Source organism: Sinocyclocheilus anshuiensis, unplaced genomic scaffold (assembly GCF_001515605.1).
Source record: "Sinocyclocheilus anshuiensis isolate Anshui unplaced genomic scaffold, SAMN03320099.WGS_v1.1 scaffold1726, whole genome shotgun sequence".
NCBI classification, from domain to species: Eukaryota; Metazoa; Chordata; class Actinopteri; order Cypriniformes; family Cyprinidae; genus Sinocyclocheilus; species Sinocyclocheilus anshuiensis.
In genome coordinates, this window is record NW_015546155.1 from 141,588 (window position 1) to 159,432 (window position 17,845).

Here is a 17,845-nt window from a genome sequence, read left to right on the forward strand (position 1 = left end):
TAATGCAGCCTGTTCATTATCATAATAAAATACAGTCAGTCAAACATATGGAAAAAAACTATGTAGTAAAATCTGTTAAGCCGTTAAGGTTAAGTGTTATCACTGTACCGCCGTGATGCAAAAAATTTTGTTTTACGTGGATATTGGTACGCGAGTGAAGTAGGCTACATAAATAATAATTTGCCATTCAAATACATCGCGAATACGGAAACATTTGATTTTATGTCGAATAAGAGACCCAACGTTGGTTTCAGTTTCGTTTTAGCCTAAATTAATTCGTTTTGGCTTGTCCGATTTTCAACCGGCTCGCGGTTAATCGTTACATCCCTAGTTTTTATTTGTCTACAACTGTTCAGAACTGTGCTAGCTAACCATGCAATCATTAGCATCTTTGAGCCAGGCTCAAAAGTACCTAAAATTGTCACTATGAACAAAACATGTCATCAGTGTTTCGGTAGTGACAAAAGGAAAACACATAGTCCTTTATTTTGAGGAAAATAAACAACATTTTAGTACAGTTATGCAGTTTTTTTTAGTATTTTAGTATGTTTTAGTAGTGTTTTAGTATGCAAGTTAAAATTCTGTAATGTCATGTGGTCGCTACCAAAACTAGGGATGTTCATTTCGGTTATTTTTCCTAACCGACAACCGACGCTCGTTAACCGACAAGATTATTTTAAATTAGAATTGAATTAAATTAGAAAGGATAAGTGTCTGTGAACCGTTAAAAATACTAACATTTGTTTCCCGGGGATTCATTTTCGGCATTAGGTCTATTTCTGAATGAAATAATAAAATGCGACTTATACACGACTTGTTTTTTTCCCCCTAAAAAACACATTTTTTATATGCGTAGCGTATTTTAACCATGCAGCAAACCGTTTTAAATACAAAACATTGCCGTCACTACCGAAACATGGGATGTTTTGTCAAAAATAAAGTATGCTGAATTATCAACTAAGATGTTATGATAGTGTTTGGTTCAATGTATATTCAAACTAATGAATCCTTAACTTTGAAATCAGTATGATCACTATGCTGTGGCTTTCCCACAAAGCCGCAGCCGGTCCGCTCTGCTCTGGTCGGCTTGGTTCGTGGCTCTTCTCTGACCCTCTCTCAAGTGACGAAGACGACGAAGGTGAAAAAATAACAAAAACACACACTTGCTCCCTTTGCATCAGGTGACAGGGACACAAGTGCGCACTATCAGTCCAAAGAACATTTCTAACCTTCCCATGTCCCGAGGGACGGGCTCTCTGTGGGGTAGTCGGCCCCGAGATCGAGGCTCTGAGTGCATCCTCCTCTTGTGGCGCATTTTGTGAATGACTTGATACAAGTCAATGCTCTCATCAGGTGGGAAGAGCATGCACAGCTGTGTCCCGCAGTCTGGTTCGATCTCCTGCAGGCGGCCGTTTAGAGAGGTCCAAGAGATCATGCGAGAGAGTGAAAAGAAAGAAAATTAATTAAACTAGGGATGTTCATTTCGGTTATTTTTCCTAACCGACAACCGACGCTCGTTAACCGACAAGATTATTTTAAATTAGAATTTAATTAAATTAGAAAGGATACCCATTAAAAATACTAACATTTCTTTGCCGGGGATTAATATTACAAGCGCAAAAAAGCAGCAAACAACAGAACATGAGGATTCACATGGTCATATCACATCATGCACCTGCAGCGCTTCTGCGAGCGGAGAAAAACATAATAAAGCTAGGCTATATGTATATAATTTTAGTATGTGAGTTAAAATGATGTAATGTGATGTGGTCGCTACCAAAGCATTACTGTCACTACCGAAAATGTGCGGTCACTACCGAAACATGGGATGTTTTGTCAAAAATAACTAAGATGTTATGATAGTGTTTGGTTCAATGTATATTCAAACTAATGAATCCTTAACTTTGAAATCAGTATGATCAACTTTATGCCTTTTACAAAGAAAGACTGGATTCAAAATACAACAAATCTCAATTGAAATAGTTAAAATTGTAATTGTTATTGATTTACCTCGGAAAACTTTTTAATAAAATAGCAAAAAATATATTTACAAGCTGGAAGCAAACACAATCTTAATATGTCAATATAACCCTTCGTATTAAATTATATATTAAAGGGGCCATATGATGCGATTTCAAGTTTTCCTTTCTCTTTGGAGTGTTACAAGCTGATTGTGAATAGATAAGATCCCTGAAGCTGCAAAGACTAAAGTCTCAAAACCAAAGAGATATTCTTTATCAAAGTTAAGACTCTGCCACGCCCCCCTAAAACAGCTCGTTCTAACACGCCCCCCACATATCTACCTCACTATGTGGAAATATTTGCATAATGCCGCCCAAATGTGCACGCAAAGAAAGAAGGCGTGGTTTCAGTAACCGCAGTTAGTGTTGAAGCAGCCATGTCAGGGAGACGCTGTGTGTTTCTAGGTGAAAGCAAAAGCACTTTATTTGGCCTTCCGAAAGTAGATGCATTTAGGAATCTTTAAGATTACTTACAACAGAACAGCAATGCATTTTATAGACGACCGTTTCGTGAACCTAGGAGAGGAGGTAATTCTGACTTTGCTATGACAATCTGGCGCTTCTGAATCAGCTACTGTTTTGTTATTAGTTTAAGTATTTGCTATTGACTGTTCAAATGCGGAGTTTTGCGCATCGTGTGTGTGTGTGTGCGTGCATGCGCGCGCGTGTGTGTGTGTGTGTGTGTGTGAGAGAGAGAGACAGAGATCACATCACAGTGGAGTCAGCTGTCTTAACCGTGGCTTGCGTGCTGCAAACACATACCAGCTTCATCACTGTGTCTGTCACGCGACTGTTCCCCTTTCGGGCTCTGTCTTTACATTTATTTTGAAAGCTGAAGCTCGCGATTATGGTAAGGGGCGTTACATTTCTGACGAGTGCTTGCGGTGTTCGGCCAATCACAATGCACTGGGTCAGCTGGCCAATCAGAGCAGACTGCGCTTGTCGGAAGGAGGGACTTTGTAGAAAACGAAGCGTTTGAGAGAGGCGGGGCATAGAGGACCTACAATAATGTACAGTATTTGAAAAATAATGTGTTTTTTGAACATTAAAGCATGTCAACATATTCTGTTACACCAAATACACAAAATAATGATCTTTAAAAAAGCATCATATGACCTCTTTAATGTGTTTCGGTAGTGACAAATTTGTGGAGAGGAAAAATATTCCAAAACTTTCCGAAAATACAATATGAGAATTAACTGCACAATTACTAGAAATGTGTACCTTGGATATTGTACAATTTGCATACATACAAAATTTGTGGAAAAAAGACATTTTTTTCAAGATGTTTCCAACTCTGACTTTGAACCAATTCTTTAGAAGGGCCCAAGCATACCTGTTTTACTTTTTAGTTTATATGTCCGCATTCCTTCGCTGGAGATACGAAGATCTATGTTAATGGACTGACCAAACACTTCTGGCTTATAAGCATCACGACCCCTGTTCCTCAGAGTGATGGACACATCTGCAGAACTGAACATTTCAGACACAAAAACAGTGTGAGACTACTGTATATACAGACTATGACTACTTGAATAGAAAACCCGGATAGGTGTGTTGTACCTCTCTCCTTCCTTAACAAATACTTTGAGTGAGGAGCCTCTGTTAGTGGTGTGAGCTTTACCGCCCAAGGCTACAATCAGAGCTGTCAGCACTGCACTTTTTCCACCTAACACACAAATACACATGACACAACTATAAATAGAACCATAAACGTTTGGCAGCATTAACAACAAGCAATGGCTACTGTCACAAAACACTCAACATGCTGTTTTCTTCTTATCATAGGTAATGAAAGGCCTATTTAAAAATATATGATTATGTGATCTGTCTTCACATTTAGTGAAACTATAGCACTTAATGCAAACCTTTACCCCTTAACAACAGACATTAAAAATATTAAAGGAATAGTTAACTCAAAAATGAAGTGTTCTGAAAATTTACTCACCCTCAGGCCATCCAAGATGTAGATGAGTTTGTTTCTTCATCAGACCAGATTTGGAGCAAATTAGCATTTCATCACTTGCTCACCAATGGATCCTCTGCAGTGAATGGGTGCCGTCAGAATTAGAGTCCAAACAGCTGATAAAAACATCACAATAATCCACAAGTAATCCACATGACTCCAGTCCATTAATTAATGCCTTGTGAAGTGAAAAACTGCATGTTTGTAATACACAAAATGCCAAAATAGGAGCCCATAATCCATAATGCTTCCTCCACCGAAAAAGCCCTCTGATGTGAGAGAACAACAGGGGATGTTGTCCACTCACATCAAAATCCACCAACATATTTAGAACTGTTTTTGCATATAAAAGGTGCTTGATCTATGCATATTTCTCCCGATTCAGACGAATCTGATTAATGACTTTTTCACTGAAGAAAGCACTATTATAGAGGATTTTAGCCAGAAGCAAAGGTTTTAAGTTAAAGATGTCTTGATGAATTTACTTCTTACAAACATGCAGCTTTTCACATTACAAGAGATTAATTAATGGACTGGAGTCATGTGGATTATTGTGATGTTTTTATCAGCTGTTTGGACTCTAATTCTGACGGCACCCATTCACTGCAGAGGATCCAGTGGTGAGCAAGTGATTTCTCCACATCCATTGCAGTGAAGAAAAACTAATCTACACCTTGGATGGCCTGAGGGTAAATTCAGCAAATTTTCAATTTTGGATGGTTAGTTGGTTGGTTTTGTTTTATTGTCATTTCAGCTTTACCAGCTATTACATGACAGACAAAGATACAAATTAAACATAATGAATATAATGAAAACAATAGACTAAATACACTAAACATATTATAAGAATCCAGTTAGACAAAAAAGACGAGATTTAAAAATTGGAAAGGTTTTTCTGGGTGCTTACAAAATCATTACAATGGGTGAACAATTCCTTGAATTTGTTTATTTCAAACAGCTGTCAGATTATAAAGATTCAAACATGAGACCTCTTACAATTAATGCAAAAAACATTTCTGTGAGCCACTGCTCACACTTACATAGCTGCTATGTTCCTCAATAAGGGGTCTGTGGCCCCCTGGTGGTCCAAACTGTGGAGTACCTATTTTACCGCTTAAGTCCTTTAATGATCTTCAATAATGCTTTAAATATTTGATTACTACATTTTGACACACAACTTCGTTAGTACTATGTATCAGTATATTTTATATCCGGTATATCCCCAGTATATCTATAAAAAAATGAATCTATATCTATAAAAAAATGAATTGCAAATATGCCTCAGGCTGAATGTTTTGCTGTTGGACGAGTCAAGTGATATTCTGTTTAGGTAAAACCACAGGTGAGGGAAACATCAAGGCTAAATTTCAGGTAAAAAAAAAAAAATCAACAAAAAAAGATTGAATAACATGTATGATACTTAATTTTCAACATCAAATGGGTTCAGTGAGTTCATTCTATGAAGGAATCATCAGACTGATTCAAACAAGTAGTCTTGCTTTCGAATCGGTTTACTAGGAGTGTAACGGTTCGGTTCACGGTTTCAGGGTCACGGTTTGGTACGGTTCGATTCGGTATGTGCTATGTTCAGGGAAAAATGGACTATGGTCAAATAAAAATAAAGGAAATAATAACAAATAATCAAACTAAATGCAACAGCACAAATAAATACAATAGAGCAAAGATACAAATAAAATAAACAGTGCTTTTCAGGTGTTTCACAGTAATTTTCAGGCACAGACATTTCAAAGTAAACAAATGTAAAATAAAAGTGCATATTTCACTATATAAATTAAAGACGAATCCTTGTTGAAGTTACAAAAGCTATTCAATCAAGAGATGCGAGTAGAATTCCTTGTCTTTTGTTGTTTAACATTAAAAACACAGACAGCAGGAATAGACTGCTGTTCCTTTAAGACATAATTCACAGATCCAGTACACTGATACTGATGCAAATGCGTTGTCTTTCTCGACTGTTTACGTTCACTTAAGACGTGGCCAACGATGTTTGCAAAGATACTCACAAAGACGGGCATTCTGACATATTTTTTGGAGTTAGTTTGTCAGTTCAAACGCAAGTCTTGAAAGAGAATTCAATATTTGTGCGGCATAAAATTCGGCTAAAACATTGCCATGGCTTAGGCTTTTAAAATGTACACAGCACATAATGAATCTATTTTCATGGCTTTAAAAAACAAACAAACCTGGAGAAGGACTTACTTCCATTGTTTCCTACGACAAAGTTGACGTTTGGACCAAACTTAAAGGGACCAAGCAATGAGTGACACATGAAGTTCTTTAGAGAGATGCTCTCTATGATGCCCACTTCACCTGTGACCTGAAAACACACACACATAGATGTGTAAGGGTGCATCACAAGCAAAATTCTATGCAGAATGTGCATACTTATGATAGTGCAGAGTAGTCACTAATACACATTCTCTTATTAGGACAATAAAGTACACACAGGGTATTTTACAGCAAAAACTAGCAGTCAAGGCATCCGTACTGTGCTGAGTAAGTCTTACACTCTGTGATATGTCCATGCCATCTCCTGAACTGAAGTTGTCTGCTTCATCTTCTTCAGAGGGCTCAGGTTGAGATAACCGGCTTCTCTTATCAGGCGTGAGCCCTGAATTACTGCTCTTCCTCTTCGACATCTCCTACACACGTCAAACATTTATCAATCACAAAACATACAGACATTTACATCCTTTATTGTGATTACACTGCCATTTCACTTAATAGAAGGTGAAACAATAAGTGGGAATTTATACATTTTCCTTGTCTTGTTGCAAATGAAGTCTCTAGTTTTAGCTTAAAAATGATTAACACCAAATCTTATTAGATGAATGTGACCACTTAAAGTCGAGACATATCTTTTGTTCCTTATTAGATCCGAGTGTGACGAATTATCAGAGAAGTACAAATGTAGGGCGGAGACTAAATTCTATGCATCGGCTGTTGATTGGATTTTGAAATATGGCCACTGCACTCAAAAGTGGAAGCAGATGAATGTAAGTTTGTGAGGACGGGTTTAAGCAGATTAATTGATTGGAGAAATCCTGCATATGTCACCAGAGATGGGTCCAGTCATGACATTTTTATTTGAAACATAAAGGTAAAAAAAAAAAAAAGAAATTACAAAAAAATTAAAAGATATGCACAGATGAACTGTTCAGTCATTATAAAAAAAAGTGTAAAACCTAATTGCGACTTTTTTATCTCACAATTCAGACTGTTTCTTGCAATTCTGAGAAAAAAGGAAGAATTGTGAGATATAATTCAGACTTTTTTTTAAACTTGCAATTCCAAATTCATATCTCACAATTCTGAATTTTTTTTTCTCACTTTTTGTTTCCACCTCGGAAGAAAAACAGGTAAATGCGACTTTTTACCTTGCAATTCTGATATGTTGCAGTTTTAAGGAAAAAAAATATAGAATTGCAAGAAAAAATCAGAACTGTGAGAAAAAAAGAAACGGGCTTCCATAATAACATGCATTCAGACATTAGTTGTCATAATCAATGGTGCTAAAGCAATGGTGGACTTCATTTAAATTGTTTTTAAATTGCTGGGTTTTGTTTGTCTTGTGGTTTGAGGGTTTGATATATCACAAATTACTTTGATTATAAGAATGTCTGACCAATTCAGCCAAGTCAGAAAATGTAGGCTGGATATATGAAAACAGACACTGTAGTTCTGATTCAAACATGGTAGTTTTACAGATAAAATAGTCTAAGTAGAAATATGATACGTGTAATGCAGTTACTTGCATTATACAGTAAGCCTACAAAAACTGGCATGTTTTGGTATCGTGCTAGTTTTGATTTGTTATTGAGCAGTGCTTGTTCGCCACAGAAAATCATTCAGCTCTTTCGGTCCTCGAGCCATGTGTTGTGTATCACGCGGTATCACGAAAGATCAGATATTCAGTAAGTAAACACAATCAATATAAATAGCAAGTTTATTATACTGACAGACACCTTGAGCTCAAAATGAAACATAACGATAAATCAAATTAACGTAAGTCAAAATATGAAAACGAAACCAGACATTCGTAGAGGGGACTTCGGAAACTTTAATACAACAAATTTACTGAGAGACACTGGGCAGGTAACTGTTAACGTTAAGTTACAGCATTGCTTAGGTTTTCTAAACGTCACGTTGAAATTCGCTTTCTGCTAAAATGGTGACAGACATTAAAGGTTGATCCCATTAGTTGCTCAAAACCACTGCGGACAAGTAAAACAGACAATACGGCGTTTTTTATGTCAGTGTAAGTACAAAAAGTCAAGTGTCAGAACATACCAGAAAACTCTCCTGCTGCTCCTTCTTCTTCGTGTTTAATGGCGGTTGGCAAACCAGCTTAAGGTGCATTTCCGCCACCTACTGGGATGGAGGATGGAGCCTCGATGAACGAACATATTATATACTACTAATATAATAAAAATAAATAAATAAAATAAAAAAACCTAAATTCTTCTAATCAAATCTGTATCTCTCAGATATTTTAGAAGAAAACCATAAACCCTTAGATGTTTCTTCCGTCCATCTTGGCCTCAGTCACAACCCAGTGTCGCCAACCGCGCGCGCTTTGACGACTCACAGAGAGCGATGGCTTGAGGCCACTTCCGGTTTGTCACCACCAATCACATAACTCCTAGTAAAGTGATAGGTGGTTGACCGTGAGGTATGAATACTGTATTTTATCCTAAAGCATTAATTTGATCACAAACATGTTATGGAAAAGTTTTTGGGAAAAAAAAAAACTCCAATAAAAAAATCTATCTTCTTTCCACAACTTTGTTTTAACCTTCATGTGTCCCATATAAAAGGGTGTATTTGTTTGTTTGTTTATTTGCATATTAAAATTCTCCACCAAACCACTTTTTTAAAATATATATTTTTAAGATTATCCGGATAAATTATGTTCTAATGCTTATTCTAAAAAAATCAGTTTGTGAAATATTTTATATAGATTCTTAAAAAATATTTAAAATGACCACCCAAAGATGGCAATAATAACTTTACATAACATTTTCATTTAATTTCAAAGCTTTAGTGCATTTAACAGGTTTTTTTTTTTTGCATGGTTTGTTTGCACTCGATCTGGAGCTGACATATAGCGAGTCCTCTTTATACATTAAAAAGGCTCTTGCTTTTTTAAAAACCGGCGGTTAGTAAGCATAGCATCACAATTTAGCATTTGATGATTAAATTACCCAACACATAAAGCAATGCGCATGCCTATTTGCAAGATGTTTGGTATGTCAGATGACTCCATGATTTGAAAACTATACTAGGCCATGATAGGCTATAATAGGCTATAATATAATATAACAATATAATAAACAGGTAAAAATGAACTGATAAAATATATGAATAGATTGATGCCTGCCAAATGCAAAAATGTAAGCAACTCTCCACTAGATGATGCTATAGACCACATTTTATTTTAAACCAATCCTTTGAATGACATCTTTTAATGTGCAGTCATTGATTTGTTTAAATTAAGACACAAGCATTAATTCTGACTTGATACCAAGCACTACTCTGGGCTCTGGACAAGGACTGGTACCGTATCGTTTACCCGCCTTATAACATGGGTTAAATGCAATAACAGCTGCAAATAGAGAATTAGCCAACTTTAAAACTGTGACTATTTTAATGAAATAATTGAATACATATATTTAATGAAAAGTCATTTAGTATAATTCTGCTTTCATTATAATTTTATTATAATTCTGCTGCAGATTAAAAACACAGCCAGTCAGTTCCTTGGCAAACTGTCAGCATGACTTCACAAAACTGTCTGCTTTGCACAGAATGTCACTTTACTGAAAGAGGAATAAACTTACTTCCCAAAGATCACAATTTTGAGGCTGCGGTACAGCCACAGATCACTTAGACAAGACAAGTGTAATGGACACCTTATAAAGTCACTGCAGTGTCTCGCTGACCCAGGGTCAGTTAGTGCCTCAGTGTCAGCATTTCCCATGTGATTTCTACAGGAGATAAAACTGATGTCAGACCAGGCTCAACACAAAATCGGTCAGTCACCACTCATCATCCAAGACACACAGATTCCTGTTCATATCTGAATGAAGGAAACAAGGACAGGCATCGTTCTCCATCAGGCTAGAGAGTGCTTTTTTGTGCTTTCAAACTTGTAGGCCAAGGACCCCCTGTACAGAGAGATGGTGCATGGACCCCTATTACTTATATAATACTGATTGTTGGATTTTAAGACTGGCCTGTCATAAAATGTGTATGGTAGCTACCATATTCATTTAATTACATACTTTGTTATGATTTTTACATTGCAATGTCACTAAAATAATCACTGTCGTCTGTATTGCATTATCACATTGATAGACAGAGACATGTGGCATTTTAATTTTACTTAGTATCATAGACTACTTTAATGTTTTTAATCTAAAAAAGGGACAATTAAACTATAAACTAAACTTTAGCATTGGTTGAAGCGAACTTATTATTGTTTCAATGTTTAAAGCAACTGTAGGCCCTGTAGTTTTGTATATTTTTGCTACTTTGTAGCCCCCATCCACCTTTTTCTTCAACGCGGAAGACTTCCGGTTCATTAGCCGCTATAGGGAAATAAGAAGAATAACAACGTGCAGTAAACGGTAAATCTGTTTGCACTACAAACCAGTGTGTTCATAATTAAGATAATACATAAAAATAATATGGTAAGACACACCAATTTTCAATATCAAGCAGCAAAACGAACTGTTTTGTACAGCTTAAAATAGCTGGACGCGGATTAGACCGGAAGCCAGACCCATAGAATTTACAAATGTCGATAGATGGCAGTGCAGTGTCTAAAAGCATAGTGGAACTAATTTATGCCTCTCTTTATAATAGGATTACAGTGGGTTGAACAAGTCAGACCAAATAAAGTAGTAATATGTTCAGACTCTTTTTCAGTTCAGACTCCACTTTGGCCCTTCGACCCATCGGCTCCACCTTGGCTCCTGGCTCCCTCGTCTCCACCGTGGCCCATCAGCCCACCAGCTCCACCGGGCTCCCTCGTCCCTCCGGCTCCGCCTTGGTCGGTCGCCCACCTGCCTACGCTTCGGGACTACATTCCTCCGGCTTCACCTCGTCCCTTCATCCCTCTGGCTCCGTTGGACTCCTCCCTCCCCTCGCTCCACCTTGGTCCTCTGTCGATCCGGCTTCACCGTGGTCTTCCGGATCCTCGCCTGCGCCTCAGTTGCCTGAGCCATCAGCTCCGCCATGGCACCTCCGGATCCTCAGTGTCGCCTTGGCTCTGCGGCTCTCCGTCTCTGCCCTGGGCTCCTCTTCCACCGGCTCCATCTCTGTCAGTCGGGTCCCTAGTGGTGACAGCCCTTCTTCCACCATGGCTCCTCCCTTCATTGACTCCACCGTGGGCCTCCATCATGGCTGCGATCTGGACTCCGCCCTGGTGGTCTTCTGCTCCACCCTGTCTCCCTGCTCCGCCGGTTCCCCCCTGGCACCCCGCTCCATCAGCTCTGCCTCAGTCCCCTGTTCCTCCACTTCCTTCACTCCTTTTTTTAATCCCCCAAAATCCTAAATAGTCTCAATTATCAAGCCGTTTTGATTTTCTGAGCAGTATGATGTCATATTGTTCAGGCCCCGCCCACAACTGCTGGCCTTCACTCCACCTCTCTCCTGGACTCATTTTTGTTCTCGTTTGGGAGCGTCTGGAAGCCGCTCCTTAAGGGGGGGGGGAGCTCTGTTAAGATCACCAGCTGGAGTGCCCATGAGCTCCGCTAGAGGCCACTCCATCCCTTACCTTTGCCACTCAAACCCTCAAGAAACTGATCCCACTGATCCACTTTGGCATGAGACAGTCTGAAGGAAAACAAACCAGAGGCCTTAAATTCATTAGCTTACAGCCCGAATCTTTTATAACAGATGTCAATCAATAAGCAGTGTTGGGAAGGTTACTTTGGAAATGTAATAGGTTACAGATTACAAGTTACCATACTTAAAATGTATTAAGTAGTGTAACTTTTCAGTTACTTTATTAAAGTAATGTAACTGGTTACATTTGATTACTTTTTGATTACTTTTCTAAATTTCTAATGTTGCTCATTAGCATTTAAAGGGACATGCCCCAAAATGAGTCGCTGTGAACAGAGCAAGGTAAAAAGGGTTTTGTTTTACACAACCACTGAGGAACTTTAACCAAAGTATGTTGCAGACCGTTCATGAAGACCCTAAAGAATCATACCAAATTGTAGAAGATCAGTGTCCCCTTTGAAGCACAGCCACCACAAAATCAGACTTACTTTGAGATCATTTTGAGGTTAAATACATATTTAAAATCATAACAAGAAATATTTTTAGCTATGATACTGTTTTTGGAATCAAATCTTTACATAGCTATGACAGTAAACACTGGAATCTAACAATGCCTTGGAAAAAAACAGTTAATCTTTAAAAAATGAAGCATAGCTATATATAAACCCATATAGGAAATAAAAGAGTTATCGAATAAGCTTGTTCTAAACTCCTGAAACATTGTTGTTTCGTATTTTAGAGTAGTCACTGCAATTTATGAAAGAAATCAATAAAATCTGTATGTGGGAGTGTGTGTGAAAAAAGCAGATGTAACCCCCTTTGTAATCCTTAACATTTTCATAAGTAACTGTAATTTAATTACATATATTTTCTCAGTAACTGTAACTGATTACAATTACAATTTATTTTGTAATTAAATTACGTAATTCCTTTACATGTAACTAGTTAATCCCCAACACTGTCAATAAGTGTACCTTATTGATTTCCTTCCTTTGAAGTGACTTAGCCATTTTGGGGTTTTCCCAGAGTAGGTGCATTCTGTATGCCCAAGATTTGCATCTGTGAATGAGACGCCTCAAAGAAGTGTTTGTGGTGTAAACGATTTCGTTTACATGCTTGTTTGCAAGGTTTGACAATGTTTAAATGTGCTGTCCTTTCATAATTTTGCGACCTCCATATGCTGTTTTGATATCAATAGATCAAGCAGAATGAAATCATGAAAGGATGTGGCTTGCGTGTGCGCTTAAACACTGTTTACCTCTGCTTTGACGTCTCAGCCACACAAACTGTGTCAGCCTAAGCATGTATTATGACGCATGATACGCACATCACCAGTAAAATGTATCTAGCAAATGTTCAAGTAGCACCAGATTTACTGCTACTATAAGCATTTTGAACAACACACACTCATGGCAATTTGTAATAAATATTGGTGGCAAATTCGAATGAATTGTCATACAATCTGCAAATGCCCAAATGTGCAGGGCCGTCGATAGTGGGGTGAAAGGTGATGACAATTATAGGGGCCCACGGCTGAGGGGGGGCTCACGGCGATCTCCACCGACTGGCTGAGGCCAGCCTAAAAAGATGCTCAGGACAGCAGATGGGCCACTGCTGTACGTTGTCATGAAAGCACTTAACTATCATTTGCACGTATTTTTAAGCCTTGCCAATTTAAACATTCAAAAGAGTTTAAAGCATTCAATCAGAAGACACAGAAAAAATCAACTCTGTAGTACTCCTACGCCGTGTTCGGTGCGCAGACAGAACTGCGTCTCAGTACGCGCGAACAGCGAACCGAGCTCTCCCTCGCGTACTCCTGTGCCTGAACGAACAAATACAAATGGCCAGTTTAAACATGTAAACACAAAAAGAAAAAAAGTGAAAAAGCCCAATTTAGCACCGCAGCGCACAGCACACACGCAGAGAGAAGCATCTTACAGTCCTTAAACCACGAATTGAAATTTGCCTCTTCTTGCTGTTGAACCGACAAATACATACAAAATTATGTCGAAATACCCGTATAGGAGAGTATCCTCGAAAGAAAACTGTCGGTTATGTGTCTAAAGTGAACGTAAACAGTTGAGAGAGAAATCGGATGTGTATCTTGGATGCATATCTCTTAAAGGGGTCATATGATGCGATTTCAAGTTTTCCTTTCTCTTTGGAGTGTTACAAGCTGTTCGTGAACAGATAAGATCCCTAAAGTTGCAAAGACTAAAGTCTCAAACCCAAAGAGATATTCTTTATAAAAGTTAAGACTCGTCCACGCACTCCTAAAACGCCTCGTTTAAACATGCCCCCACGTCTACATCACTGTGTTGGAAGATTTGCATAACATCGCCCAAATGTTTACACAAAGAAAGAAGGCGTAACTTTGATTATCGCTGTAGTATTGTTGCTGCCGCTGCCGCCATGTCGTGGAGACGGTGTTTTGTTGTGAAAGTTAACTACTTTGTTTGATCTTCCAAAAGAGGACACAACTAGACATCAGTGGTTAAGTTGAATTTACAACACTGTTCCAGAACAGTTCAAACCAAATATTCAGATGTGTGCACTGGCCAATCAGAGCACACCTCTCTTTTCAGACCGATGAGCTTTGTAAAAATCGATGCGTTTCAGAAAGGCGGGGCATAGAGGAGAAACAGTAATGTACAGTATGTGGGAAATAATGTGTTTTTTGAACCTTAAACCGCATAAACACATTTCATTACACCAAATACACAAAGTAATGTTCTTTTTAGCAATGTCATATGACCCCTTTAAGGTGACCGTGCCTAGTTTACTAGCTGCTGTTGGTGTCCTTAAAGTTAATCCAAGAAAATGCAAGAGAGAAAATCACCCACTGCTCTTAACTGAATTGCTTTGCAGTTTTAACAACAATTCATCTATATTTAATTTATACAGTGAAGACAAAGAAATGCTATTTTACATTTGATTGTTCGGTTTCTGTACCTGGACACCTACAGACTTGAAAAAAAAAAGAAAAAAAAAAACATTATGTAAATAGCACAAATAAATAAATAGAACAAACATACAAATTAAACAATTTTAAAAAGGGCCCACGGGTACAACCTGCAACGGGGCCCCGCAAAACCCAGCTACGGCCCTGCAAATGTGTATTAGGATTGTAAACCAAATGTTAATTTGGTTTACAAATTTGTGAACTTTTATGCTTACTTTTTTCCCTATATATATTATGTTTTTGTATGACTTAAATCATACAAATTCATACACATTTGCCACAAATGTATGAAATAGTTAAGAAATGGCGTTTTCTCATGAGATTGGGTTGTCTTTAAATCTGCTTTGAGTTTGAACAGAAGTCAGAAAACAGGTGTGTCCCCCCTTCCCCCCCAAAAAACCTTTGTCTTCTCGGCATACCTTAGAAAAAAAAAAAATGAAGGGAGTACTGACCAATCAGAAAAGTGAGTTTGGGGCCGGACTAACTGTTAGTAGCAGAAGGGGGAGTGTCTGGGAAACCTGTTTGGAAACAATTAATTTTGTAGTTTGGTGGTACTAGTGATCCTCTTTACTTTATGAATGTACATTCTGTTGTGTAAAACGTGATAGCTGTCTCAGCCTCGGAGGCTTTAACTTTAAATTAATCAGAGATAGTATTTAATCATTTTCAGCATGTTGGTGTAGCCTAGGGGTTAAACATCTGGGAAGGTACCTAAAAGGTTATGGGTTCAGCTGATGAGTGAGCTATGATTTATCATCATAGAGTTCCTGAGAAAGGCCCTCGAGTTGGTCCAAGGGAATTGTTGTGGTAAGTGTACTGTAAATGCATTTGTTACATGACCACAGTCCATGTTTGAAATGAGTGCATGCAGCTGATGAAATGATAGTTCTAGTGCTATTTTAACATTTACTAATGTATTTTCTAGTGTTGTACAATAAATTACATATGTGATGTTAAACCTTCAATTTGTTTTCACCATATATGTTTACATACGCTTGATTCTTAATACTGTGTTGTTATCTGGATGATCCACAGATGTTTTTCATGAGTCCCTTGTTTGTCCTGAACAGTTAAACTGCCTGCTGTTCTTCAGAAAAATCCTTCAGGTCCCCCAAATTCTTTGGTTTTCCAGCATCTTTTGTGTATTTGAACCCTTTCCAACAATGACTGTGTGATTTCCATCTTTCCACACTGAGGACAACTGAGGGACTCATATGCAACTATTACAAAAGTTTCAATGAATCACTGATGCCTCAGAAGGAAAAAACGATGCATTAAGATCCTGGAGGTGAAAACTTTTTGAATTTGAAGATCAGGGTAAATGTAACTTATTTTGTCTTCTGGGAAACATGTAAGTACAAATAAATAAATAGAACAAACATACAAATTAAACAATTTTAAAAAGGGCCCACGGATACAACCTGCAACGGGGCCCCGCAAAACCCAGCTACGGCCCTGCAAATGTGTATTAGGATTGTAAACCAAATGTTAATTTGGTTTACAAATTTGTGAACTTTTATGCTTACTTTTTTCCCTATATATATTATGTTTTTGTATGACTTAAATCATACAAATTCATACACATTTGCCACAAATGTATGAAATAGTTAAGAAATGGCGTTTTCTCATGAGATTGGGTTGTCTTTAAATCTGCTTTGAGTTTGAACAGAAGTCAGAAAACAGGTGTGTCCCCCCTTCCCCCCCAAAAAACCTTTGTCTTCTCGGCATACCTTAGAAAAAAAAAAAATGAAGGGAGTACTGACCAATCAGAAAAGTGAGTTTGGGGCCGGACTAACTGTTAGTAGCAGAAGGGGGAGTGTCTGGGAAACCTGTTTGGAAACAATTAATTTTGTAGTTTGGTGGTACTAGTGATCCTCTTTACTTTATGAATGTACATTCTGTTGTGTAAAACGTGATAGCTGTCTCAGCCTCGGAGGCTTTAACTTTAAATTAATCAGAGATAGTATTTAATCATTTTCAGCATGTTGGTGTAGCCTAGGGGTTAAACATCTGGGAAGGTACCTAAAAGGTTATGGGTTCAGCTGATGAGTGAGCTATGATTTATCATCATAGAGTTCCTGAGAAAGGCCCTCGAGTTGGTCCAAGGGAATTGTTGTGGTAAGTGTACTGTAAATGCATTTGTTACATGACCACAGTCCATGTTTGAAATGAGTGCATGCAGCTGATGAAATGATAGTTCTAGTGCTATTTTAACATTTACTAATGTATTTTCTAGTGTTGTACAATAAATTACATATGTGATGTTAAACCTTCAATTTGTTTTCACCATATATGGTAAGGTAACTCACAGTTAACCAATTAACAGTCAGTAGATAATATCTTCAAATACTTCATATACTCTTGTAACACTGACTGCTTACATATATCAGATTTTTCACTATCAAGGCGATATTTAATAAAATGAGTTTTTCAAATCACATGACATTCAACTATATATATATATTTTTACACAACTCTTATTGGATACATTTCAGAAAAGAATGAAGTTGAAGAACAAATTATAATTTGGGGTAATTTTGAGGTTCTCTGTACACATACCATGAACAGTTCTTTCTAATGAGTCATACAACATAAAGTAATTTACAATATGCTGCTTATTGTACAGTAAAAGACAATGGAAGTAAAGAATGAAAGAATTTTTCCAAGCGAGCATTAAAAAAAAAAATAGACAGTACGTGTGTGGTGTGATTATTTCTGTCCTAGCTGAGGGGTACTGAATGGGTACGTCAACTTCCCTTTGTCTGTGATATTTGAAAAGAGTACGTTGACTACCACACTGTTTGTGTAAATAGGGAAGTGGTGACAGAAAGTCAGGCATAAGCATGTGATGTTACCCCATCCCCTCCCCCCTCAAACTTTTGGTCATGAAACAGAAAGCAGCATGCTGAAGGGGATATCCAATATAAATTTCTTATAACTACGTCTGTGTATTACAGTTCATAGTACATATGGCAAAATAAATAGCTTTCATTTGAAAGAAAAGTCCCTAAAACTTTGCATTGAACGTCTGATTTGCTTACAGTGGCCCAAAAACTATTTGAACACCTGTAATCATCACAT

The 17,845-nt window shown here is 37.7% G+C and overlaps 1 protein-coding gene across 3 annotated transcripts in view; it reads right to left on the minus strand.

Annotated features, from left to right (window-relative positions):
- LOC107701334 (structural maintenance of chromosomes protein 6-like) overlaps positions 1-8,608 on the minus strand; it is a 40,707-nt gene extending 32,099 nt beyond the window's left edge. The window contains exons 1-6 of one of the 3 annotated variants that reach the window (XM_016503324.1): positions 8,575-8,608; positions 8,299-8,322; positions 6,516-6,650; positions 6,208-6,325; positions 3,585-3,690; positions 3,358-3,494 (exon numbers count right to left, since the gene is read on the minus strand). In XM_016503324.1, the coding sequence (XP_016358810.1) occupies positions 3,358-3,494; positions 3,585-3,690; positions 6,208-6,325; positions 6,516-6,647 (493 nt within the window). In that variant the 5' untranslated portion in view covers positions 6,648-6,650; positions 8,299-8,322; positions 8,575-8,608. Of the gene's footprint in view, positions 1-3,357; positions 3,495-3,584; positions 3,691-6,191; positions 6,326-6,515; positions 6,651-8,298; positions 8,376-8,574 lie in introns of those variants that run through there. The other 2 variants (XM_016503323.1, XM_016503325.1) reach the window with 2 other exon arrangements.
- Positions 8,609-17,845: the final 9,237 nt, after the last annotated feature.